The 27,229-nt window shown below is 40.5% G+C and overlaps 1 protein-coding gene across 4 annotated transcripts in view; it reads left to right on the top strand.

The window, feature by feature from the left end:
* The window catches only part of TIAM2 (TIAM Rac1 associated GEF 2), an 88,625-nt gene that overhangs the window by 17,538 nt on the left and 43,858 nt on the right, over positions 1-27,229 (top strand). For 2 of the 4 annotated variants that reach the window (XM_074537693.1, XM_074537695.1), the window contains 8 exons: positions 5,833-6,018; positions 6,963-7,109; positions 10,540-10,602; positions 14,867-15,034; positions 17,759-17,864; positions 18,285-18,362; positions 19,277-19,369; positions 20,412-20,672. In XM_074537693.1, the coding sequence (XP_074393794.1) occupies positions 5,833-6,018; positions 6,963-7,109; positions 10,540-10,602; positions 14,867-15,034; positions 17,759-17,864; positions 18,285-18,362; positions 19,277-19,369; positions 20,412-20,672 (1,102 nt within the window). Of the gene's footprint in view, positions 1-5,832; positions 6,019-6,962; positions 7,110-10,539; positions 10,603-14,866; positions 15,035-17,758; positions 17,865-18,284; positions 18,363-19,276; positions 19,370-20,411; positions 20,673-25,369; positions 25,645-27,229 lie in introns of those variants that run through there. The other 2 variants (XM_074537694.1, XM_074537696.1) reach the window with 2 other exon arrangements.

Here is a 27,229-nt window from a genome sequence, read left to right as displayed (position 1 = left end):
GATGGTGGTCTGCTTATTCTGGGTAGTCATTAAATCCAGTAGTTTGTTTGTTTGTTTGTTTGTTTGTTTGTTTCTTTCTTTCTTTCTTTCTTTCTTTCTTTTTCTTTCTTTCTTTCTTTTTCTTTCTTTCTTTCTTTCTCTCTCTCTCTCTCTCTCTCGCTCTCTCGCTCTCTTTCTCTCTCTTTCTTTCTCTCTTTCTTTCTCTCTTTCTTTCTCTCTTTCTTTTCCTGTAGTAGTCTCCAGCATTTTACAAAGAGCATAGCTTCACTGATTTGTTTTTACAATTTACTTGACTCTTTCTCTTTTCTCTCACATTTGAAGAAGGATGATTGGAATAGGTCTGCAAATTTATTCTTCAGCCTCCACAAAGCTCAAATTTCATGTCTTAACTTTCTATAAAACATCTGATGAAATATTTTCTGACATTGAGATCCAAATTCTCAACAACACTCAAAGACAGTCTTTTCAGGGAACTTTGCTAACAAATGCCATCATTGCTGCAGACAAATTCAGCTGGAATCTCAATGCATAGTAACTTTTCATTCTTTCATATTCTCTTAAACTAAAAAAAAAAAAAAAAAAAAAAAAATTAAATGTCCAAGCTTGTTAGAACAGACCTTCAGTTTGTGTGGTCTTTGAACTGGCTAGAGCAGATCTCTGCTTCCTGAGAGGCTGGTTCAATATCTTTCCAGATGTTACTCTTCAGTAACATTTTACTTCATTGTACCTTCCCTACATTAGCAAAGTACTTCTCTTTAGCAGTAGTAGACTGCAAGTGAAGTGAGTAGGCAGACAGAAGGTTAGGGAAGTTCATCTCCATTCTCTCTGCACTGCTGTTACTGTTTTAGAGATTCGTGAATTTCCCTCTTAGTTTTGCAAAGATTTAGCATAAGGTAATGAAAAACTATTGTGGAGTTGCATGGCATTATCTCATACAATGGGCAGCCTGTTCAGAAAGGGATGGTGGACTGGGTTTTGGAGAGGGCAGCTGGATAATAAAATTCAGTGGCTTCCTTACTTACATTCCTAGCTGTAGACCTATATATGGTAACACCAATTTCCATTGGATTTTCAACAAGATATAACAAACGTGTCCACTTTTGTGCTATCAGTGGTATTGGGAATACAATTATCTCTGTCTACTTTGGTTAAAAATTATGAAAATTCTGTTCTTCCAATGCATCCAAAAAGATGACATTTATTGAAAAAACACCCTCCATTGTCTTGTTATTTCAGGAAGATTTCTTAACCTTTTTTAAGTCAGCATGCAGATGAAGAATAAAGTGTTGCTAATTTCACATGAATGTTGTTGTACTCTGTTACAATGCCTTCTTTATTTCTTTAAACGAAAAGTTATGATAGCATCTCAGTAATGTTTTTTAAAGTAATGGAATTTCTGGAAGAGTGATGGTTTTGCTTCTTCGAGTTCTCTTTAGGAAGTAATGACAATAAAAATCTGTTCCCTGTCCCCAGAAACCAAGTGACTCATTTTTCCAGATGGATACAATATGAATTGTGTCTGAGAACCAGGGACTGGAATGCAAAGAGTTTGGTGTTGTTTGTAATGTGGTTGAAAAGCTGTACATATGAAACAGCAGCAGAAGTTTCCTCTCAATCCACAGAGTTCCCTACATCAGCCTGCAGAGACACTTTCCATCTGGAAATAAGATATTGTGTAGGGAAAAATTGAGAATTTTTATTGCTATAGATAGTGAATTGTGTCAGCAAGGCCCTCATGCTTTTGTATGGTATAAGAACTACTACTCAATAAAATCAGTTTTGAAGGCTGAAGTATTGGGAGAAGGCCCTCCTTCCTGTGCATCTTTTCTTTCGTGCTCCTTTGAATAGGTGCCAAGTGAAAAGCTGGTGTTATCAGGTGAGCTTTCCAGAAAGTTTTTCCATCCTCCTTCTGGGTCCTTGAGGTATTGTTACATTGAGTTGATATGATGTTATTTCTGGCCTGGCTTTACACCATTCACAGGCTGGTTTGGGTTTTATTATACTGAATTCTTTTTACTTTGTACCAAGCATGTGCTTGCAAATGAGACAGTTCTTCCTCAGCCCCCCAAAAGATACTGTTTGCACAGTGGTGGATGAAGGATGAGGGGCCAGGGGCCATCCCTGAGCCACCCTGCCTTCGCTGGGACTCTTGAGGCCTTCCCTTTCCCAACCTGCAAACCTAAACCTGTTCCAGCTGAGGTGCTGGTGCCACTACAAATGTCACCTGCAGAGAGAACTGTAGAGCATGTAGGAGCTATGGATCCCCAAATCACATGCTGGAAGCTGTTAGCATGTATATATTTACCCCTTGTTTTCCCAAGCTCCCACTTTAAAGTTTAGCTATAGAAAACTAAGCAGGTTTATGAGAGAGACCTGCTTTCAAACAGCTTTCTTTAGCTCCTCTGTTTGTGCGACTTAAAATGTAATTAATTTGAGATTTTTTCTCAGTGTCTGAACAGATTTTTCACTAACCTGGAGAATATTTGACTATTTATGTTCTGAAAGTGATCATTACTGCTGGAGTACTGCCAAAAGTACCATGCTGATAATCCTTTGTGTGTTAACTCTTAATAAATCATTCCTGCTCTGAGTCTTTGATGCTAAAACTTATCCCTCACATACATCACATTACTGTCTTGTCCTTGCACCAGGCTTCCTTTCATAAGTTCTCTTGGTGGCCCAGGCTAAATAATTCTCAAGGCTTTCCACATATTTACTCCTTTTTATCTCTCTACCACAGCTTCCTATTCCACCCTACCTTATAGGATCCTGATAGGTTCAGTACATTTATTTGGGTGGCCCTCTCTTGCCTTTCTTCCAAGCAATTTCACGCTGCCATTAAACCAAGAAATCCTTGCTTAACATTTCCCTGGACTGACAATGACATCCTCCCTTTCCTCTGGACAAACCCTTTAATGCTTTCATGTTTCATGTGTGCTCACTTGTCTTGGTATGCCTCATTTCTGGCCATATCTCTCATCTCTTTTTGGACTCACTTCATGCTGGTGTTGGCCTTTGTTGCCCATTCCTGCTCCCACAGCTGTCTGCTGCATCCACTTTTTCCTGTTTGCTTTTGAGCAGATTTCAAAGTGCCGTCTTTTCTGTGCATGATGAAGTTAAGTCCTTGAGCCTTCTTTCGGGTAGTCCTCCCACGTGGGCCAGAGATTTGCCTCACACAATAGCAGAATAGGGATTGCAGCAGCGAGTCTGCAGGCTGTAAATTAACTTCATGGACCAGGTCGTACTGTGCTTTGAAGTTGTTGCTTTTTTATTTGTGTGCTTCTCCCGTTTATTCTTCAAGAATATAAATCTCTAGGAAGAATTATCATAGTTTAAAAGCCCTAGACAAATAGCAGCTGGTATTGGTTCATGGTCTGCAATTGGTTCCAGACATCCCTGGTTTTGATAAGACTACAAGACAATCCCAGAAATTCCTTGCCTACAGCTTTTGCTAATGCCGTTAAATGTAACACTGTGATTACCAATGCTTTTGGAGCTAATTAGCCAGTATCCTGTGTGACTGATAAACACTGTAATTTAATTATTTCTTCAGAATGCCCCCATGTCGTATCCCACTTCCCCTTCTTAGATTTTTTAAATTTTAAAATACAACTTCATGCAAATGTTTACTGGGGATTTTGAAGAAGGCCTAAGGCACACAAGGATGCCTGTTCTCAGCCTGTGTTCAGTGAGGACAGGATGCTCCACTCCAGCAGTGCCCAGAACAAAGTTTGCTCTGTTCTTGAGCTATTAAAAGTTGACTTGGCTCTGTACCCACAGAGGTGTCATCTCGAAGGGAAAGACATTACCTGAGCTTGTAGCTTTTGGCTTTGTGAAGAGCTGACAACCATGTTTTCATTCTAGTCGTATGTTGACACAGAGAAAGAGCCCATCTTGCAATCTCCCTTTGAATTCATCCCATGTGTAAAGTACTGGCAAGCAGAAAAATGCTCTGAGAGGCATCTGAGAGTATAAAGAAAGAAAAAAGAAAAGGAAAAAAAAAAAAAAGGGAAATTATGAAATAAACCCAGGGAAAAGAAAGATTATTCTTTCTGTAGTGCAGAGGATGCATGTTTCAAATGTTTGTGATGAGAGATTAGACAAGGCATCTTTGTTATGTGTATGTCTCTGTCCATTTTCACTAGATTTCTGAGAATTGATCTCATTGTAAGCTGTTGTAAATTCTCTCTTTGGTTTTAATAGTCATTCTTTGAAAGATTTAAGTGAATTACAATTTTGCATTAATACCTGTACAAAATGGTATATTGTCTTCTATTTCTTCACCCTACTCACCAAATAGGATTTTCCTCTTACTTCCAGAAGTAACTGATGCAACAATTTGTGAGCACACGTAAGGAAGCTGGACTGAATGGGATCTCTATCAGTTGTAGCACAAACCTTAGCACCATGTTTTTAACAGGGCCTATTTTGCCCTTTCTCTGCTTACGTCTTAATTCTTGAAAGTAAAGTGGCAAAATACTTGTTTAATTCTTGAAATATTTGGCAGCATTATAAGGAAACTGAACTGATTTTGCTTCTAAACAAGCCTAAAGGGCATAGTCCACCTGAGGTTTTTATATTTGTCAGCTTGTTTCCTGAGCCACAAAGGTGCTTGTCCCTGCCTTGGCTAATCCCAGTGTGAGGTGATAATGTCCTGTGTACATGGGGACAGGCAGGTGTGCCAGGAAAAGGTATGAAGCCAAGGCTTATTAGAGAAAACGTGATGAACTTTGTCCACAGACCTAAACACCTGTTGAACAGGCAGCCTGCAGTGATTGGAGCTGACATTGGAAGCTCAGTGTTGTCAGGGGCTCAGTAGTCGTCAGTACCCAATCTGTGTTCCTTGCCTTTTCTACCTTCTCCTTTAACAGTGTGCTTTCTGCCTTTTTTATTTGCACTGCCTATAGATATTACTGTGTGATGTACATTAATTGTACAATCTCCAGGGCAGAATGTAAGTTGGGGAAATGGAGAGCAAAATTTGACTTCGGTGCAGTGCATAAGAATATATGTTTAAATAAGTGTGTATGTTTTAAATGCGTGTGAATATGTTCAAATGAGTGTGTATCAACACAAATACTTAAAGTCTGTAATCTAAACCTTGATTCAGAGCTTTGAGTCTAATAAATATTTGAGTCTTCACTTTCTAATTTTACATTGAAACTGGGTTAAATAATTGCATCTTAATGTACTCGTGCTAGATATATTTGAAGAATTGCATATTTACATTTCTTCTTTGGTACAGTGGTTTGTATTGGGTCTATATAGCTGTTTTTTGCAGTTTGCAGTATTGTCTCCTGTTTACAGTTAGAGGAGCCATGGGATGGCAGTAAAGAATTAAGAGAACCTACCACTGTAGCTACTTTGATTTTCACAGTGTGTTAGAGTATCTGTTTTCTACCTTGCTTTCAACCAGCCAGCCAGCTACACAATCTAAGCTAAAAAATGCCCCAAAACTAATTTCCAAAAAGAAGGGGGTGGTGGGAGGGCAGAAAGAAAGAAAGAAAAAAAAAACCCCAGCAAACTTTTGTGAACCACAGGGTTGTGTTTTTATGTAGCTGTTTTTGTGGCTATCAAACTACCCAAAGTTCATGGTATGTTCATCTTGTCAGTATGTGTTTAAGACCACCAGCTTTGTTTTATTTCAAGTCATCTTTTGGGTTGATGTAACACAATATGACTGAATGCGTTTTGGCAGGGAATAACTAATTTAATCCATATACTCCCAGATGAAAGTAATTTACTCAGGGTTTGGGGAAGCGCTCGAATTTTCAGTGCAGCCCACAAAGGCATTTTCCCCCCATTTAATTGTCCCTTTTTATATCCAAACAGATCCAGCAATGGGAACAAAACCTGGAAAAATTTAACATGGACCTTTTCCGAATGCGATGTTACCTAGCCAGTTTGCAAGGTGGGGAGCTCCCAAACCCCAAGAGCCTTTTGGCTGCTGCCAGTCGTCCTTCAAAATTGGCACTGGGGAGGCTCGGCATTTTCTCTGTCTCATCCTTCCATGCACTGGTAAGTCTAAATGCACTTCCATGGGTGTGTTACACAAAAAAACCTTGTGCTTAGATGTGGAATTGTGCTGGAATAATGCATGGCTGCACCCACATGCATTGCTCAGGCAGCCCTGTACCCTTCTCACCCTCTCTGCCTGCTCCTTGACTGTAAATACATTTTCCTCTGCAGGATATGGCCATGGCTTTTTTTTTTTTGCCCCAGAGGACTCCAGACTTGGAGTCCCTTCTAAGAAGGAAGTATTCTTAGAACAGGCTAAAGCTAGAAACAATTCAAAATTAAATGTCACTTTTTTAAAAAGCTGTGGGGTGTGTTTCTAAAGAAGAATGAGTGAGATCTTCAGCTGTAACCTGTTGCCACTCCATCAGCTTTAAGGGAAGTACAGCAGTAGCAAGGTTCGCCTCTGCTCTTCAGCCTTGGCAGGGCTGAAAGGCTGATCATGGCAGAGAGTCCACATTTGCTGCATGAAAGGTCTGAAGAGTGGCACTGAAAGACCCATCAGGGAATGTGTTCCTCTCTGCCACTGTTTTTATCTGTATGGTTTGTGCATTCCTTGTTAATAACTCAAAGCCATAGCATTTACCTCCTATGTTTGGTAATTTGAAGAGTCTGTCTTCCTCTAGAAACTTCATATCTGAATGATAGGTTATCATTCTTATTCAGAGCCTTTTCATTAGCTTTTGTTTAACAGAGCAATACTTTCTCAGATTTTCCCTTCCTATGGCTTCTAATTTTGCCCCATGACAAAAAAGCTATGCTGCCATGCCACTGGAATAGTGAAACAAGCATCACTGCCAAAAGCTTAAAACATTGTCCTTGCACTTTGGCATGTTACACTGAGATGAACTGAAGTAGCCCCCATCTGATGCCTCAGGTTGAAATAACTGTCAGTATTTTGCTGTTATGAAAGTGATACAAGAGGCTCTGTCTCTGTGTTTAAATAGATCTGCTCCAGGGATGAAGCTGCTCTCAGGAAACGTACCCTGTCTCTGTCCCAAAGGGTTCGAAATAAGAAGGGTTTATTTTCTTCTCTAAAAGGACTGGACACATTGGCAAGAAAAGGAAAAGAAAAGCGACCTTCCATAACTCAGGTATATGGCATAGAATGGCTTGTCTCTCCTGGAGTTCATCCTGCAAGGTGCTGTTGGTGCACAGGCTAGAAGACATTTGTCCATCAAACCTTCATCCAAGGTTTCAGTAGGTTTAGCAAACTTGCAATGGGATCATCACCTGTGAAGAGTATATGTCTTATTTGGGTTTTTCTGTGATAAATAAGATTGGTGAATGACAGGCTTTGACCCAGTAATTTCATTATTGTCAGCACAAGAACATCAGGATGGAATTTGTAACAAAACTTCTGTTCTGGCACATTGCAAACTATTTGGATGTAGGGTTTCTTTCAAGATAGCCTCTCTGCACAGTCCTTAGTACAGTGTGTGCTTGTTTGTGACTGGAACTCTGAAGCACTGTTGCAATTCAATATAGCGACATAGGTGAGTCTTCAAAGGGAAAAGAGACTGTGCAAAGACAGACATCTTTGGCATGGCCTCTTAAAGCAACACACACTGTCTGGAAGTACATTTTAGCCACCAGGAGAAGACTGCTGTCATGCAGGGAGTCAACTCTCAGTACAGACAGCTGACAAATAATGCCAAACCAGTTTACTGAAGACTTGGCACAGGTTTGGTGTGCAGGGTCAGGCTGGCTCTAGGGAGAGGGATTATGCTGATGTGTGCCCCCACTAAAGGGCTGCACTGCTGGTGAAACCACAGCATCTTTTTCTCTTTCTGGATCTAATGGCCCATGCTTACATTTAGTGCAAGCTCCACACTTCAGGAGTCTGTGTTTTCTCAATAAAAGCTCAGTTATATGCAAAACAAAAGTTTGCTGCCTTTTCCCTGAAAAAAAGGTAAATAAGAGCAGAGATGCTTCTTGACAGTGAGGCTGAAGTTACAGAGGTGCATTCTCACTCAGAACACCTATTTTCACTAGCCTCTGCCACTGCTGCTGTTGCTACTGTAAAGCAATATTTTGTGCATTGTTCATTAGGTAACTTTGCTCCTGGCCCTTGATTTTATTAGTCACAAAATCTCTGATCAGCACTTGAAAATTGGCTGTTCTTGCATGTGTGGTAGTGTGTTATGGAATATTTAAGCAAGCCTATCTGTACATGTCCTGCTATAGACACAGAGCTGATCCAACAGAGTTCATGTTGCAAAATAACACATCAGGATTTTCTGGTCTAGTGGTTTATATTTTTATAGGTAAATATCTGTGTATTACACTGGCATTAAACTTCTGCCTGTTACACATTTTAGCATATTGATCAAGGTGTGTTAGCATGGTGGAATTGATTAAGGAAACTCTGCCTTACAATAGAAGGAACCAAAGGAGAAATTTTCCCTAGATCATCCTTTTCACATAACTTCCCCTGTGTTCCCCAGCAGCAGAGTGTGGTCTGGGAGTCCTGCACCTCTATTTCTTTATTACTATGAGCACTGAGGGAAGGAATGTTATACCCTTTAGCTCTGTTCCCAGCAGAGCTGATACCTTGCCCTGTTTTAAACTGGGTAATATGTCTTCTCTTATGCTTTATAGCCCATGAAGGGGATTCTGTGGAGCTCAGGGACAGGGAATATTATAGCTCTGGCAAGGAGAGGAGGCTCCTGCTGCCCTCCCAGTGCTATTCTGAGAAAGAGAAGGGAGGCCTGTCGCAGGCAGAGGTGTCCCCAGTGGGTGTTTACCCTTCTTATTACAAACCTTGCAACCAGCTGGTCCAAAATTGTTTTCATTTTCATAGACAAACTGGAGTTCTTGATTTTTTTTTCTTTTTGTAATTAAACATCCTATAATATAAGTAAGGAAATTTAAATGCTTAGTGTTGCCCATAAAAATGAGGAATTTTTATGGGCCTGGCTTGGAAACTGACCCATGAACCTAGAAGATGGCTGAATAGAGAGTCACATCCTTGCTCAGACTTGTGTATATGCACATAATTCTATATCAATATCAGAATAGGCCTGAGGATAACTTTCTTGTCTCTTTCAGCCAACTGGGTTAAGCAGAGAAGTGGAGGTTCCTTCTCTGCTCATTGTGTTGAGGTGTTTCTGTCAAACAATAGATTAAAAAAAGTCTTGCTTTCTTGGGTTTAAGTTCATTTGACTGTAGCTGGTATGCTTTAATCTACAGTACCCTAGCTTCAAAATCAGATGGTATGTTCTTGAAGATCATTGTGTCAGGGAAGCTTTTAATTTTATCTTGTTTTTTTTTTATGGCATTAATAAAAATGTTCAGAGTTTCTGTGCTGGGAAGCTTTCGTAAACATTAATGGAGTGGCTCAGTCTTCTACAAATCAGTTAATAAAACTGCACCGTAGCAGATGGGGGATGTCTAGGCTCACATTATCCTCAGTTTCTTAAATGCTTATCTGCTTTCTTATGGCTAAATGGTGAACTGTTTTGACAAATCATAGGCAATAAAATACTTTGATTATATCTGTGGGTGAGACAAGGAAGTTCAGAAGTGGTACCTTTTATTTGCATTGGCAGAAACTGGATTTTGTATGAAATCTAGAGACTTTGTTGTCTTGGATTATCTGAAAGGCTTTTGCTTATACCAGAACCCCCCAAAAGCTCAACTGTAAGTCCGATATTGTCCTAATTTGTTGACTGCAGAAGGAGTTGAAAAAATGATTTTTAAATTTGCAGTTTAGGAGGGCAATGATATTACTTGCAAATCTCAATGTCATATATAAAGTATATAGGTCTATCCTAGTGTTTACATCAGCCTTATTACTGAAATATTCATATCCATAGCCATTTACTTTGTTAAAAAAAATAATAAAAATCTTGCCAACTTTGTGAGATACGAGTAGTTAAATTTCCAGAGCATGTGGGCAATGAACATCTGAGGTCCTGCCTTCTTCACTTCCAAAGCAGACACAGTAGTCAGCTACTTTCATTGCTTAATAGTGTGGAGTTTGGGTCAACTATGCCTTTAAAGCTAAGCTAAAAGTTTCAATCAATAGTGCCAACAAAACTGGTTAGAAAAGATGAAAAACTGTAGGGTAGGAGGTTTTAGAAACCAGCAACAATGATTTGAAATAGTCTCTTGAAGTCATGATGAGATTTGTAGCTCTCCTGAACAGTATCCTGAAGGGTGAAATTTATAATTCCAGTACAGTGTATGGTTTGAAGGCAAATTACTTTAATCTTATTACTAAATAGTAGATAGAGAGAAACAAGAACATATTTTATACATATTTGAATCTGAGTGTGCATGTAGCTTAAAAGAGAAAATCTACTCAAATTTCCTTTATATAGACAGAGTTGTATTTCTTTATTACTTCTAGTCAGAATAAATCAAAAAAAGGTACAAAAGGTCCCTGGGGCTTAGCAGGTTGATATATATTCCTTAATTTAATTTTATTTTTTGTTTTTTCGATGGGTTTATCCAAAACAGGTCAGAAGCAAAGGTGTTTATTTGTTCAACCTACTTATTTATCTGTGATGTTTTCAATAGGTTTTTGATTCAGCAGGAGGACATGGGTTTGCTGGTGTGCAGAATTCAGCCAACTCTGCTGAGGTATGATATGCCTGTTCTCATTCTGCATCATCATGTTTTTGAATTCCTGAATGCATTTTTTTAATGTAATGGCAGGGCTGATTCAGAGACCCTAAAATGTATTTATTGTTAGATGAGAGGATTATAACTCTGCTAATGAAACCACTTCAACATAAGTTTCTGAGCATTTATGGTAAGCTTTAAAAAACCAAACCAAACCAAACCCCTAGAAGCTTCTTCACACACTAATGCATACAGTCTGAACACTGTGAGAGAGACTTGGGGCCGAGCTTGTTTGAAAGCATCTTTCACAATATGGCAAATCATAGGATGGGTTGGAGTGGAAGAGACCTTTATAGGTCATCCAGTCCAACCCCCTGCAAGAAACATGAAAACATTCAACTAGATCAGGCTGCTCAGAATCCCATCCATTCTGATCTTAATGGTTTCCAGGGATGAGATGAAACCCAGGATATATTTTTCCCCTTTGTCTGCTTCAACAGAACCTTTTTATTTTGAGTTTTAAGACAATGAAGTCTGTGCAAAGTCTATGGCCCATCCCATCAGAGAAGTGAGATTTTATATAAAGCTGGGGATTGCCCAAATAAAGGAGAATAATGAGCATCCCTCAGCAGCATTATCCAGTAAATAGCTGGATAATGATACCCAGGAGGCTGATACCCAGGAGGAGGAGATCTGCTGCTTTTGCCTGCCTGGCCTCAGTCATGGTCCTTCTCCATTCCTTCAGCCTCCCTGGGGCGCACTGTTGCCATCCCCCAGTCTGGAAGGACATCTCCCACTGACAGCAGCTGTCCTGTAATCCTGTAACACTGTTTTGCCTTCTGAAAGTATCTTTACGTTTTGTTTCTTCTTTGAAAAAATGGATTGAAATACCAGAATTCCCTTTATTACTTAGCCACTTGCCTGTTATTTTCTGGAGTGGGAAAGTATTTAAACCAAATCACTTCTCTGTTTTCAAAATAAATTGTAATTATGGAGTTGAAATCAAATCCTGTAGACAACACTCAAAAAATTCCTCCAGAATGTACCATGGTGTGTGGTGTGAGATGGCATCCATCTCCCATCTCAGAGACAGCAACCACAGTCCATTCCTGGTCAAACATGCTGAAACCTGGAGAAGTTTGCCACATGAGAAGTGACCAAATCTCTTGGGCACAGCCCCTGAAGGTTTCTGCTGAAGGAGAAGGGCTGTGACACTAGTCCCTTGGTTGATTGGGTGCCAACCCCCTTGGGGCTGGGAGGTTGATGCAGCTGCCTTGTACAACAGGGTCTGCCATGCCTCTCCCATCATCTGGCCTAACAGGAGCATTTACTCCTCTGACCCCTTCTGAGGAGACAGAGAAATGTTTTGAACTAGAGAGCAGGCAGAATGAAATGCTCTCCCTTTGGTGAAGTGTCAGCAAAGGGACAAGGTCTGTCTTCTTGTCCCAGCTCTAGGTAAAGCAGCCTTCTCCAAATTCAGGTAGGGGTGCACAGCCCTGTTCCCCAGGCAGAGAGAGAATGTGGCTGCAGGTTTTGGGCTAGGATTTAAAAATTTAGCAGACTTGTCTTTCAAGACTAGAAAAACACACACAATTTAGGGTGCTGAGCAGACCTCTGGAGCTAGAAAAACATTTTTTTCCCTTATTATTTCAATGCTATTTCTGAAACCTTTTTTCAATGGGTATTAAATACAGCGTGGGCATTTTTAAGATCCTGACATTTTGGTGAATCATACAACAACTCAGAAATGATTCATCATATCTTTGAAAACCGTTACTCTGGCATCAGCCTGGTTTCGCTGATTTAAAATGAAAAAAAAAAAAAAACAACAAAAACAGCATCAAAACTTTTATAAAATGCTGCCTGGGTATGACAAATAGTGAAGTCTGCCAGGGAAGCTGTATTTTCCCTCAAAAGGATGATAAAACTAGAGGCAAATAGTGGGAGGAAATTATGAAGTAACCTATTGGTCCTGCAGCAGCCCTGTGGCACAACATGTGACAGTCCTGGCGCCTCTTTCTGGAAAATTGGATGGGTTGTTATAACTTCATGTGGCAATGAATGAATGAACTATTGTGGAATTGGTCACTGCAGGCATAACAGGAAAAAAAAAACCCTTTTCATGTCAGATTTTCTGAGACGGAAAATGTGGATGAAGCAACGGTTCCTTGACTGCAGTTAAGGAACACAGTCATGCTTAATAACAGAGGGAAGTTTATCTCAAATTGTATGCTTGAGCATCAGTGTACATGGCAAGGAAAGGATGTAGTTCACATTGGCTGCAAAGCTTTCTGTCCTGTTATAAAAGCCTACATCAAAAGGTGGCCTTGAACCTATTTCTCATCACCTTAATCCTCTATGATATGAGGTTATGGTTTGTTTTTCATCTCTGGTAATAGCGAGATTTATTTCAGTTGCATAGATTTGGAGTGCTAGCGTTCCAGGGCAATAAACCAATGTAGTAGTTGCAAACCTCCCTTGCTGAGGCAGGCATAGCATTGGTTTTCCCCAGAGAAAGCCACCAGGGAAATTCAGCCTGACTCATGTGTGCTAATCTTTCACTGCCTCCCTGCCTTGCCCCCTTTCTCCTTTCTGTTATTTACACTGTAGAGGTAGGTCAGGCTTCATTCTCAGGCAGTTGATTTAGTGCTGAGAGGACTAGAGTTCCACAGGAATTATCTTCTTCAACATCACCAGCATTACGAGCAGGCTGCACCTACAGCCGCCAAGGTCAAACTTCTGGTGTGGATTTCAACACTGTGTTTATTGCAGCAGCAGAACATGACTCCTGTTATGTATAAATTGATGGATTTCAGTAGGATTTCCATCACCTGTGTTAATTGAAATTTCATGTTCAACTAGTTAAAAGGGACAGTTGAGCAAGACAGACAAGATTAATGAAAAGACTTAGTTCATTAATATTATTTCACCAAACCAGTGTTATTCTGGCATCACATTAATACTATGCCACAGTCTGGGTTGTCTGTAACCTGAATTTCTGCATTGTTTGGTAATTACCTGGATAGGATTGCTTACTTCACTGTTTTTACAGCTACAGTTGTTATTTGCAAAAAGAAAAGAATATTGGTCTCTCTGTTGCTACTGACAGATTGTTGTCAATAACTTTGCTGCCTGCAGCAAGGAAAAGAGGTTCTGTGCAGCTTTTACAGCAGCTTTTAATTGTGGTGCACCCTTGGGCTTGTGTCCCGGTTGAGAGGGGGCAGAATTGTGTAATCAAGGGTCTTTATGTAGGCAACAAATTCCCCCAGCACAACAAACAAACAAAAAATACTAGCAAAAAGCATGAAGGAGGTAGGGATGCCTGGGAACAGCTCAGGATACCTTAAGATATGCCTTGGGTGGAAGTCTTGCCACTCCATTGAGTTATTGTCCATTTTCAGTGGCTGCATGGGGAATCAAGGGACCCCATCTGCATAAACTTAAATGCCTTGATATAGGTAATTAAGTGATGTACTGAATAGGCTGACCCAAATAATATGTGAGACTCCAAACTCTCAACAGCTCTTGGTGTTCGTCTTTTCCTGTGTGGCTTCCTTTGAACCATGCAGCCTGAAGTGCAGTACAGGAGAAGGTGTGAAAGTGAAGGGTGAGAAAGTGACAGGGAATTTATTTAGGACGGATGTTATTTGATTAAGCAGAGTGGCGTTGGAAAGAGGGAGAATGTGGAGCAAAATGGTAAACAGGCAAAATACCCTCTGCTGCCAATGAAACACAATGTTCTCAAACTGTAAATAAAATAGGAGCACTTTATTCCTGCTTTAGGCCTTTATTTTTTTGTGGCTAGCCTTGCTCCACAGTGCTCTCTGCTGGAATTTTGTTGTCATTTTCTGTCAAAATGACATGAATTCAATTTATTTATTTACCTGTTTATTTACTGAGTTATTTTACATGTATTGGTTAGGTAAAATTGTAGTTGCAGTTCTTCTTAAAAATTTATTTCCACTGTGATATAAAACCAGATAGATAGATAGATATTTCCACCGTCAGTTAAATCAATGATTAGTATGAGACAAAGGCATGAAACTCCATCATGGGAAAGCACAGCAAGTTCAATCTGAGCTCTAGAAAATCAGGTCTTCAGTAGTGAATGAGAGCAGGTTACAGAACTCTGCCTGGATTGCCATGGGGAAATACACAGCACTGTTTTTGAATTATAGCCAAATTAGCAAACTGCTAATGTAATTGAAATGTTTTGTCTTGGTTTTTTTTGTTTTGTTTTTTTAACATTCATATATGTTGTACTTTTCTCTCTTGTTTCCAGCAGCAAGTCGACGATTTTTTGAATGTCTACAGCTCAGTGCCAGAGAGCATCCAGAAGGAGAATGCTTGGGAAACACAGACGTATGTTCATTTCTGTGATGGCCAAGCTGTGGCGCTGACACTCAAGCCAGAGCACAGGGTGGAGGATGTTTTGTCTTTGGCATGCAAGGTACTTATTTTTCATGCTCAATTGCTCCGTGTAAATAGCTGTGGACTTGAGAAGGAGCATAGTATATCAGTGGATGCATGAATAGGGAAAACTGTGGTAAGATTATCATTATATATAATAATACAGTAATGAGATAATATATAATACTAATAATACATAATGAGACAGCAACAGAGAGATGCTTAAGGCACATTGCTCTCTTTTCTTAGTTGTGGTTTTATATGCTGTAGCTAAGGCAGCAGGGTTGTGGAAAGGTTTCCAAGAGCCCTGCTGGAGACAGCACACGGGGGGTGCTTCAGGAGCAGTGACAGTGTGCCAGGCAGCCAGCCCTGGGCAGTCTCAGCACGTGTCCACTCTGTGTTGTCCTTGCAGCAACCTGGTTGTTCTGGGCTAATTAATCACAGAGGAGCAACAGGGACTGGTTGAGCTGGAGTAGGAGATTAAGACATTTAAGACTGCTGTGACAAGGGCTATCATATAGGTTTGCTTCTGAAATGACCTTTATAAGCTTTTAATGAAATACAAGCTGTATTTGTGAATTTCAAAGAGTGAGTTCGCTTGTGATCAGTGCAAATCAGGGCAAATTGAGAGGGATTGCTGTAGGCCAGGAGCAGAAAACTGAGTCACAGGTTGAAGTTAAAATAAAAATACCAGTTTTAGCTACAGGCAAAACACCAGCACCTCTAGAACATTGTAATATAGCTAACATTTCTGCTTCCATATATGTCAGTGCTTGAACTCCTTAACTTCATGATTCAAGACACTTAAATGATGCTAAACAGCTTTTTGGAAAAAAATTATTCTTTACCCCCAAGTTCTGTTTTCTGGCCAACTAGTAAATATATTTTATTTTCTTCACAAGGGGAAAAACAGGAAAAAAGGAGTCCTGTGCCGGACAAGATGCAGCTGTAGCTTTTGGCATAGGTTACGGTGAATTTCCATGTGAACTCATTGAACTGGCTTGACGTTAATGAAGTTTGAGGCTTTAATGGAGGAAAGGACCCAATTTAATGGCTCTTTTCACGTGCTAATATTGGGTGGGAGGAAAAAAGAAAAAAAAAAGCTTTTAACAATCCAGAGTAAACTATAGTTTTTAAAATCAAAATAAGCGCTCTGATTTAGGCAAGTCCCAATGCATCTCCAGAGCATCATTAAGAAGAAATTATCTTCTTGTTGCTTCTCCTGGTGGAGACTGAATCCTTGAGAAAATGTTTAATGTTAGGCTTTATTTTTAAAATCTTGGCCGTGCCCGGTCAGGCTGAAGGGATTGTCTGACTTGGCCACCAGGTGGCACGGGAGAGCCAGAACATTCTGAAGTCCTCGGGGCGCCATGCAAGACCCCTAAAGGAGGAAATAAAATTTATAAAAGTAAAATTAAGTTGCAAAAGGAAATTCCTTACCTCTCTTATTCTGTCATTCCAAAATATTTCTAATTGCAAAGCTGACTTTTAATTGTCATTGTCTGTATCTCATGAAAATTTAGTTTTATATTCCTTGATTTTTTTTCTTAAATGTTTTTCTGTTTTATTTTGTCTTTCTATTCTGTGTGTAAAGCTTTTCATAAGCATTCTCTAATGCTGAATACTTTCTGCTCATCTGTCCTGGTTCTTTTCCTTCTTACATTTTCATTCTGCTCTGGTGAGTGTAAGGAATCTTTCTTCTTAACAGAAAATGTTTGAATGCTATGTGGATAAGGCTAAAGTTCAGAAGAGTTGTTAGGGTTTTATTTTACCCCTTCATCCATGCTTTATGAGGTTTATCCTTTTCTCATTGCTGTTTTCCATCTGAGGTTTTTGGATAGCAGGTATAAAACAACTTGTGCGTTTGAATTCAATTTTTCAGGATTCAGAACACATGTAACTTGTAAACTGCAGCATGTAATGAGAGTTAAGTTAATTACCAGTTACTCAGTAGAGTTAGATATTGTAAGCTGCTGAGATGCATTAAAGGGGTTAAATAACCCTCAGGGAGGGTGTCAGTCCTCTTCTTTTGGAAATGTTGCTTCCTCCTGTTTTAGAACTGTTGGCCTATTAATATGCTAAAATGAAGTGTTTTGTGCCTTGGTCTCACCAGTATCCTGATTTTTTCAGAGCCTCCCATCAGGGGCTCAGCACTTTCAGGCTAATATCCTTTGGGAATATCCCTACTTCCCTTTGGCTTCCTGTTGAGACAGGATCTTTGCTTTGACCTCATGTGGTAAAAAAAAAAATAGGGGAAACTCTCTGATCATAGATGAAATCCAGCAATAAAAATAAAATCTAATAAAGGCAAACCCTTAGGGAACCTGCTTGCCATCCCATCTCTTCTCCTGACTGCCCATACGTGCACACACATTTTCTGCATCAGAAGCAAAAGCTGCTGACCAGAAGTAAATCTTCAGAAATAGTCATAGAAAAAGGTGCTTGTGAGTGTTAAGTTCAAAAGGACAGAAGACTGTTGAGATATCTTTGGAAACATATATTAGTGCTCAGTTAATCTAATAGCCAAGACAGTGTTCATTAAAGGATTTGGGAGGATCATAAGGCAAAATGGAAATAGCAGTGTAATCTTATATTTTATTTTGATGCATCTAGTTTTGTTTATACAACAAAAATAAGTAGAAAATTAGTTTTTGAGATTTAGTTTTGCATGATTTTAGAAGCTTGTTATGTGTGTCATTTCTCTGTCGTCCAGGATTCTGGAAATAAATAATGAATTCCAAACTCCATTCTTTTTCTTCTTTAGATGAAACAGCTGGAGCCAAGACACTATGGCCTGCAACTCAGAAGACTGGTTGATGAAAACACTGAGTATTGTGCCCCTGAGCCATATGAATACATAGTAGACCAGGAAAGTGTAACTCCTTTTAGATAAAGTTTTGTGATGTTGGTTGAGCTGCAGTTGAGTTATCACCTACAAACATGTGAAATTTAGGTCTAAAATGAGGTTTTAAAGCTGTTCTGGGACTTCATTTTAGTTCACAGTTTTGAGTAGCTAGGCACTGCAAACATTTTCTTCAAGAAATGTTTGAAGATTTGAATGAGGCATTTAGTACAAAAGTGAAGTGTCAGCTTGTACTGCAGAGTGGGTTTTTGGTCTTTAACTTTAGTCCCACTTATAGCAGTGATGCTTACAAAGTAACACAGTTCTCTGTGTAAAGACAGCAAGTCTTGATGCAAAGAATTTTGTGCTTGTTTCTCATGCTGTATCTGGGGTTTGATGCTTGCGTTTTCATTTTTGATGACTTCTGCTACTGTTCTTTTCTAACAGGTGTATGACGAAATAGAAATTTGTCCATTAAATATTTATCATGTTCATCTTACAAAGACTGAAAACATAAGTGATTATGGTAAGCTCTCAGGAATTCTTCTTTTTATTCTTCTCATTTGGGACTTTTTAGTTTCTGAGAGCAGACAGAGCCATCCTTGATAGCTCAAAATGTGAGTCTGCAAAGAACTCAAGGCATTATAACAAAGACCCAAACTGATTGTTTTACACTGGCAAGTGCATTTCTTCTGTTTTGGAAGGGTTCACTTTCTAATTTTCCTGCGGTGGCCAAATAATTGAAGCATGGGCTTGTCAGAAATATGAATGTCCTTTGCCAGGACTAATATAAGTGCTCTCAGTCAGGCACAGGTCAAGGTTTGCCTTTTTTTTTTTTTTTTTTTTTTTTTTTGGTAGAGATCCTCTGTTGGCACAGTATCAAAAGTATACTTTGGAACTAATTCTGACAGGCTTTTTGTCCAGGGGAGGTAGTTATGCCTAAGAATAATTGCATACCTTGCAAAGATACCTCTGTAAGGCAGCTTTATGCTGTGCTTTAGCTGCAAGTCAGTTTTAAATTATTATTTTCTGGCCTTTCCCACTCATTAGTCTAGTATAGTTTGTTGTTTTATAGTTTGTGTTTCCACTTTTTGGAATTGTTTAATGCACCTCTATGTCTGATGGATACTCTGCAGAGTTCTTACTGTAAAGATGGACTGTGCTGTGTTATGGAAATGTCATGGAGCTGAGGTAGAAAATACTTTTTTTGAAATCTTTTTTTTTGTGCATCAGAGCATTTTCTTGGAGTTGAAAAGTCTTACTAATTTTAACAGGTCTTACAATGGTAAGACTGGGTAACCATGTGATAATTTCTGTATGCTCTGTGGATGTGTTCTCATGAGAAGTATCTTTCTTCTCATGTTAAGTCTGCTAAATACGGGAAATAAAAGGGAAATGTTCCCAAGAAAGTTTATTTGACTTAAACCTCTTTTGCTTCAGGCTTTGCTGTCACAGCCCAAGTTGCTGAGAATGAACATCTCACCCATATCTTTGTAAGCGATGTTCTCCCTGATGGACTGGCATACAAGGAAGGTATTGTGTCCTGTTTGTGTTTCAAACTATTCATTATCTTTTTTGAGACCAAAAACTTGAAGGAGCTTTAGTAATGCTGTCTCAAATATTTTTCGGCTTTTACTGTTCAGAGTTTTCTTTCCTGAAGACCATGGAAAGTATGTAACAGTAGGAAAAATAGTGTCTACAGAGTAACTGAATTATCCTTTCAGTGTACTGGGGACAGTTCTTATTCACCCTTGGAGACAGTCTGTGTTCAGCCATCCAACTGAGTGCTTTTGCACAGAGGAGCAGACTGGAGAAAGAGTTCATCTCACACCAGGGAACTTCATGGGCTTGATCAGTTTCTATGACCCATTGCTTCCACTTTTGCTGGCAAAAAGCCTTCCTCCCCAGAGCAGTTTTCTGCATACATTTCTGTGAGCACCTTCCCACTGCACTGCTCATAAAATGTGCCTCCCTTCATTGGCACGTGTGAGCATCATGTGGGTTCTGCTAGCTGAAAAATAGCCCCAGAGAAATGGAGACAGAGATCTGAATTTGCTACCTGATGGTAATATCTGCTTGGTTTTGCTGACTTAAAAAGACAGCACTTCCTACTGTTTAGATTTATATAAAAGCTGATAAAAACCTCCATCTTTAGTTGTTGCAGCTTTGCATGGATAATTTGACCTGTGTGACTAGTGCCTTGCTCTTCACAGCTGATGAAATATGTGTTATGGTGCTGCATAGTGATGGTATCTGGTTGTGAGAGGTGCCTCTATTCTAATCTTCTTGAAAGCTGTGCTGCTCTCCCACCCACCCAATTCTGTAGCATCTTTAAACAAAACCAACTTGATTGCTGTACTGTGGGTAGCACCTATCAAAGTAAGCAAGCATGAGGTCAATCTGTATAATTATAGCACAAATAAAGCTCCCACTGGTTCTAATGGACTTGTGGTAGGATTAGGGTATTTGAATTAAAACTGAACAGATAAAAAGCAAGTCAGCATAAGGTTTGAGTTGTTACCCTTTTTGTATTATATTGCCTTTTTTTTTTTCCTTTGCTTTCACATGCTGCCAGGGCTCCGAGTAGGCAATGAAATCCTGAACATAAATGGAGAGGCTGTTTCTGATCTTGATCTCAGGCAGATGGAGTTACTGTTTTCAGACAGAAGTGTAATGCTTACAGTGAGAACAAGCTATTGCGGGACCCAGCAACCCTTATGTGTGTCCTGGTCAGATGGTGACATTTCCAGAGACCCAAAGAGTTTGTTGCCCCCTCCAAACCAGTCACAGCTCCTGGAAGAGTTTCTAGATAACTTCAAAAAGAACACAGCAAATGGTAAGAAATTGACAATAATTCTATTACTTCCACCTCACTTCAAATATAACTGTTTTTTAAAACTCAGTCATGATCAAAGTTGTGTGCTTGCCTTAAAAATGCAAGTACAAACTGTTTAAGTTCCATTTATGCTCAATATCTGTCTGTTATTATTTTTTTAGGGAGCAGAATATGATTGTCTGCAGGGAAATGATAATATTTTAATCTGTTTTTCTTCACCATCCAGTATTATCAAGTGTTCTCTTAACTGTTCTGTGTCATCTTGGGTATCTCCAGCACATCCATTTCCCAGGCATCAGTGGTTGAAATGATGTGATGGCTTTCAGAAGCAGAGTATTGTTCTGTGTTTGCCATGCTTTCCGTGTGGCAAAGTACCACTTACATTCAGGGTTTCTTCACTGCAGGAGTATCATCACCTCAGAAAGGAGTCATTGAGCTCTGCTCTCATCTGGTGACATGGTGCTCCTGTTGGGTACAGAGGCCATTGTGTAGAATAAAGCCTATGGAAAGAGCTTTTGTGGGGATTGTTCTGCTTCTGCCTGCTCACATTCCTTACTCAGTGTAATACCTCTGTTTTAAGCACTGGGTGGAGGATGTCTCCTAACAGTGCTGTGTCAGGGTGAGATCCTGGTGGGACGTGAGGAATGCCAGGCAGGGAAGGTGCCTATGTGGTGAGGAATGCTCCTGGATGACATCACAGCCCCCAGCCCCAAGGAGGTGCCAGTGCCCACTGCTGGGTTGCCTTTTCAGCTGGAAATAGGAGCTGGCACATAGAGGGGCTCTGCACTGGGGGTGGAGGCAAGCCATGGATTCCCTTCCCTTCCTTTATCTGATGTTACTTCACTGGAGAGCCACATCTTGTGATACCAGAACACTTGTGAATGTCTGTCTGAAATAGAAAGTACGTGGGGCTTTGCTCCCCTTTCGTCCCCCGCCTTGACTATTTTTCAAACAAGGTAGAAGGAAATTTAATGAGATTTTCAGGTTAAAAGGTGCAGTTTCGTCGCTATGACTCTGGAGGGTGCTAGTAAAATTCTGCAGGAAAGCTAGCCAAGATGCAGTGCTGTATGAAGGGAGCAGCAAGAGATACAAAAAGAGATCGCTGATTTTTGCATATAATTACGATGGCGAGTGTTTTCTGATTGGAATTTTTTTCGTAATTAAAAATGGGAGAAGAGAAAGAATCACATAGGAGAAGTTAGAGTGGATTTAATTATAAAGCAATTTTATTAGGTCATCTTTTGAAATTAAAAGAAATCTGAATACAAGATTTGTGATTCAGTAAGTAGCATCTCTCTCAGGGGCCTTATTTCAATTTAAAATGCCATTAAATTGACTAGTGGCACATAAAAGTTAGTGTCATAAACCAAAAATTATGATAGAGCTAATTAATTACATAATTATATCAGGGCTATCATCAAGCTTGTTGGCTTGTTATCATAGGCCAGCATTACCTCGAGTATTCAGTGTAATAAATGTATGTGTCCATTCACTAGATTCCTCATTCCTCAGGGATAAATTTGCAACCTGTGCAAATATTCCATTATAATAGGAAATTACTGTAGTATGTATTATACTTTAAGCACTAGTGGATAAAGGGACATAGTATATTTGCTTTTCTGCTTAAAAGCAGTTAAGGAAGATTTATTTTATTCTGAAAGAGAACAAATAGTTCTAAATTAAGCTTTGTGAGAAGAACTTTTATGTTAATTGAATTCAGTGCTTAGTGTCTGATTACCTGATCAGTTCAAATGGAAACAGAAGAAAATGGCATTACTTTGAATTAATAGATAATCATAAAAGGTTTAACTATTCTGTGTCCTGTTACTCAGGAATTGAATTACATTTTAGATTAGTGGAGGGGATATTTAATGATGCAAGCAGGTATTTGGAGGTCAAGGACTCTTAAATTCATATCCAGTCTTTAGGAAATTCATAGAATCATTAAGGATGAAAACACCTTAAAGGTCATCGAGTCCAATGCTTGACCAAATGCCGCTGTGTCAACCAAACCACAGCAGTTAGTCCCACATCCAGCTGTTCATTGAACACTACTGGGAATGGTGACTCCACCACATCCCTGTGCGTCCCATTCCAATGCTTAACCTTTTCAGTGGAGAAGTACTTCATGATGTCTGACCTGAACATTCTCTCGTGCAGCTTGAGGTCATTTCCTCTTGTCCTGTTACTTGCTCTCTGGGACAAGAGGACAACCCCCACCTGGCTGCACCCTCCTTTCGGGGAGTTGTAGAGGACAACAAAGTCTCCTCTGGGCCTTCTTTTCTCCAGGCTAAGCACCCCCAGCTCTCTCAGCCATTCTTCATATGACTCACTCTCCAGACCCTTCACCAGCTCCGTTGCCCTTCTCTGGACACGCTCCAGCCCCTCAATATCTTTGTTGTAGTGAGGGGCCCAGAACTGATCACAGCCTCACCAGTGCTGAGTACAGGGGCACAATTCCTGCCCTGCTCCTGCTGGCCACACCATTGCTGATCCAGGCCAGGATGCCATCGGCCTTCTTGGCCACCTGGGCACAGCTGGCTCATGCTCAACTGCTGCTGACCAGCACCCCCAGGTCCTTTTCTGCCACTCTTCCCCAGCCTGTAGCCCTGCCTGGGGTTGTTGTGACCCAAGGACAGGACCTGGCCCTTGGCCTTACTGAACCTCGTAGCACTGGCCTCAGCCCACTGCTCCAGAGATGTTCCTGCAGAGCCTTCCTGCCCTCCAGCAGATCAACACTCCAACCCTATTTGGTGTCACCTAAAAACTGACTGAGGGGGCATTTCATCCCTTGTGCAGATCATTGATAATACATTAAACAGGACTGGCCCCAGCACTGAGCCCAGAGTAGCACCACCTGTGACTGTCCTGCAGATGGATGTAACTCCATTCACCACCACTGTCGGGGCCCAGCCATCCAGCCAGTTCTTAACCCAGTGAAGAGTGCGCTTGTCCAAGCCATGGGCTGGCAGTTCCTCCAGGAGAATTCTCTGGGAGGCCTTACCAAAGGCTTTACTAAAAGCCAGGTTTGCTGTGTCCACAGCCTTTCCTTCATCCACTGGTTGGGTCACCTTGTCGTTAAAGGAGATCAGGTTGTTCAAGCAGGACATGGCTTTCCTAAACATGTGTTAGCTTTCCTAAACCATGCTTTTCCTAAACCTGTCCCCTGGTTGTCCTGTTTAATACTGTTCTGCTTGGGTAGAGTTGAGTGAGTCACTGTTAAGACCACAGTTTTCAAAAATAATTTCTAACATTTGCTTGTCCATATTGAATCTGTTCTTCTGAAGTAGCACCTTTGAAAGTCAATTAGTGCTGGAAGAGGGGACCTTTTTAAAAAATCAAGCTCAATTTGGCTGAAGGTACATACCAGGAGTTAAAAAAACCTCAATGCTTTTGCTGTTGCTTCCCTGTTTTTAGAAATTAACCCTGTCTTTCTAGAGTGCTATGAGGATTAACGAGCTAAAATTAACAAAGTGCTTAAAAAATGGATATTTTCAGCACTGAGTCATACAGTAATGCCCTGCCTAGTGGTTGGTGATGACCACCATGTGAAAGCAAAACAGAACTTACTCAAAAGTAAGTTATGAATCGCTGGCTTCATATAACTTGGACAGTAATAGTTTGTGCACATTTGTTTACAGTTCTGTAACTGTCTGTAGTAACTCTGATGAATGCCTTTCCCTACATATTCTGCTGTGTTGAGGATACCCAATTATACCTCGTGGCAAACCATGGCAGCTTTTACTGTATGGAAGGGAAGTGATTGACTTTTCTCCAAAGCCACTAATTCTGCCACTCCTGAAAATTATTCCCAGGGAAATTTTTGGTGAGTGATTCATTTTCTCCAAGAGGTTGTTATACCCTTGTAGATGTATTTTGGACCTGCTGTGGTTGTATCATTTGATCTCCCACGTGGCACTGCTATGTTTCTGCTGCTTAGCTGCTTGGTGAGTAATAAGCTTATCCTGGAAAAGAAATGAGATGAAATACTTTTAAAAAATGCACTCATAAATGTGGAGCAACTAAATTTGTTCCAAGCTCCAGTGCCAAGAAACTTAAAGAAATATTTATGTAGGATTAAAAAATTATGTAGAATTAAAAAAATGAGGAAATTACAATGAAGTTCTTACAGCTGTGGAGAAAAAAAAAAAAAAAAGGAAAAAGTGCCTCATTTTAGGATGGCATTGATATTTGAGGAAAAAACAACAGAGGAGGCACAAAAATTGAAAGCTATATTTAGGGCAACGCTGTGTGGGTTTATAGTATATCTATAGATATACTATATCTATGGGTATCTATGGTATGAGGCTGGAGGTAGAAGCATTAGTAGGTGTGAAAATTGGTTGCAGAATGTTAGTTACTGTCAGAGTTGAGCAGAATTTTCTTTTTCCTCAGAAAGTGTGGTTTTTGGTTAGCTGACACTGTTAAAATGAACCCTAATTTGTAAATAGAAATCTGTGATTAAAAAGCAAAAAAAAAGAAAAAAAAAGGTGGGGATGGAGGGTTGGAAATGCTTTAACAACTTTCCATTATGAAACACTTTCATCTCTGAGGGTTAGAAAGTTAAATGGGAGCTAAATGGGAAAGAAACCGCTTAAAAAAAAAAAAAAAAAAGGGAAGAAGAAAATTAAAAGTAAAAAATAAATGGGCATGTTGTTCCTGTGCTCCGTGTAGTACTCCTCACCTGTGGGGTGGGGTGCTTCCCTTCTGAGCAGGGTCTGGGTTGCTGTCTGGCCGTTCCTTCTGGAGGCACAGTCCCAGGAGCAGTGAAGAAGCCCTGGGTGCTGCTGACAAGGAGGAGGCTTGCTCCTCCTCCTCTTCCTCCAGCCCCATAGCACTCCTCCCACCCCTGTGCTGGCAGCAGCACTTGCTGCAGCCCCTGCAGCTAATCAAGGAGAAATCTTCCTCCCCTGCCCCCACAGTCAGGGCGTTGAACTGATGGGTGCAGAGTTCTGACAAGGGCCAGAGCCAGGTAAGGAGGAGGAGGAGGAGGAGGAGCGGGGAGCAGGCAGGTGCCTGGGGAGAGCTGGTTGCAAGGAGAGCTACTCTCAGAGGCAGAAAGTTCTCTTTCAGCTGAGCTGCACACAGGACACTGCTCTAGCCGCTTTGGAGCAAGGGTTTTGCCCTCTGCTTTCCTCCTCTTGCACTAATGTCTGGGCAGCAGTGTAGTCTGGGACGTGCTGCTCTGACTCACTCCTGCTGAAGCTGTTTTGTGCTGTAAGAGGCATGGCTGGAGAGAGAGTCAGGCTTCGTGCTTTTTGACAAATGGCTGGGCTGTGTGCTGGAGAGGAGCAATTACATTTTAGTTCCTCATCTGCTAAACATTGAGATATTTTTGCAAAGTGTCAGTGCTTCAGGAGGAGGATCAGTGGTTTGAATCCTCACATGGAAAGTGGCTCTTCTTTTTACGAGGACATGTGCAGCATCTGATTTCAGTCTTAGTAAGCACCCACAGAAGCAAAGCACATCAGTTGGCCACAAGTTTAATTTTTATATGACTAGATTATTTTAAAAATGACCCTAATAATAACAACTGATTTGGATTCAATTCCAAGGTACTTCCTGTTTCAAATGCACTTTGCTAGGTGTTCTAGATGCCTCTGTAAAGTGTGATTACAACTCACTGCTTCTCCAGAAAATTTTGCTCCATTCAGCTTTGTCAGATACCACTGAGTAAAGGGAGGAAAAGAAAGGCAGGTGTTGGTTCTGTTGCCAGCTGTTTCTCTGCATGTTGCTGTGCACACCCTTCTACACAGCACCCTGTACATCCTTTTTCAGCCCTAGCCTACCCTGAATATCAGAAAGACCTGCGTGTCCTTCTTAACAGAAGAGATAAAGTTAGGAAGAAGTTGACACTAAGGTGGCCTCTAGCTCTGACAGCTGGAGGCTGTGCCTGCATCACTGGCTCAGAACACTCTGCTTCTTTCTGTCTGCCCCTAGCTTTTTGTAAATGTCTTTAATGTATTGCTGAAAGCATTTTGTAAACTGAAGGAGAACTAAAACTTAACGGAAAAACATGCCTAAAATGAGTTCTACTCTTAGTTCTGCCTAATCAGGTCCTGTTTGTTTGCTTAGATGCTGTTTCAATATATAAATTGTCTATGTTGTGCTGTAGGGCATCTCTTTCCTTGTGCTTTGTGTGTGAGATCTCAAAGAAATCTGGTTTTATTCCTTCACAGAAAATTCCTTTGAGCTCAGAAGAGCTGAATATTGCTTCTTAGCTTCTCAAGTCCCAAGGACACCCACAGTCCTGTTAGATAATGGGCCCTGATATCTGTTAGTTGTGCAGATCTGCACACATTGCTCCCTCTTGCCTGGTGGATCTAATACCAGGTATAACATGCTTTTGTGTGGTGTAAGGCAACGTACTGGGAAAGCCTCTCTGTAACATAGACATGTATCTGTCTGTGCAGCATGACTGCTTATCTGTCTGAAGATAGATGACTGCTGGGCTTTCTTTTCCTTACTTGTTACCCAATTCAGTGGGAAACCACAAAGATGTGATAGGACGTGCTCGTCAGAGCAAGTGCGAGGGGCGGGCTGTGTGTTGACAGTAG

Source organism: Zonotrichia albicollis, chromosome 3 (genome assembly GCF_047830755.1).
Source record: "Zonotrichia albicollis isolate bZonAlb1 chromosome 3, bZonAlb1.hap1, whole genome shotgun sequence".
NCBI lineage: Eukaryota > Metazoa > Chordata > Aves > Passeriformes > Passerellidae > Zonotrichia > Zonotrichia albicollis.
Note: the sequence above shows the minus strand (reverse complement) of the source record. Positions and strands in the feature narration are given on the sequence as shown.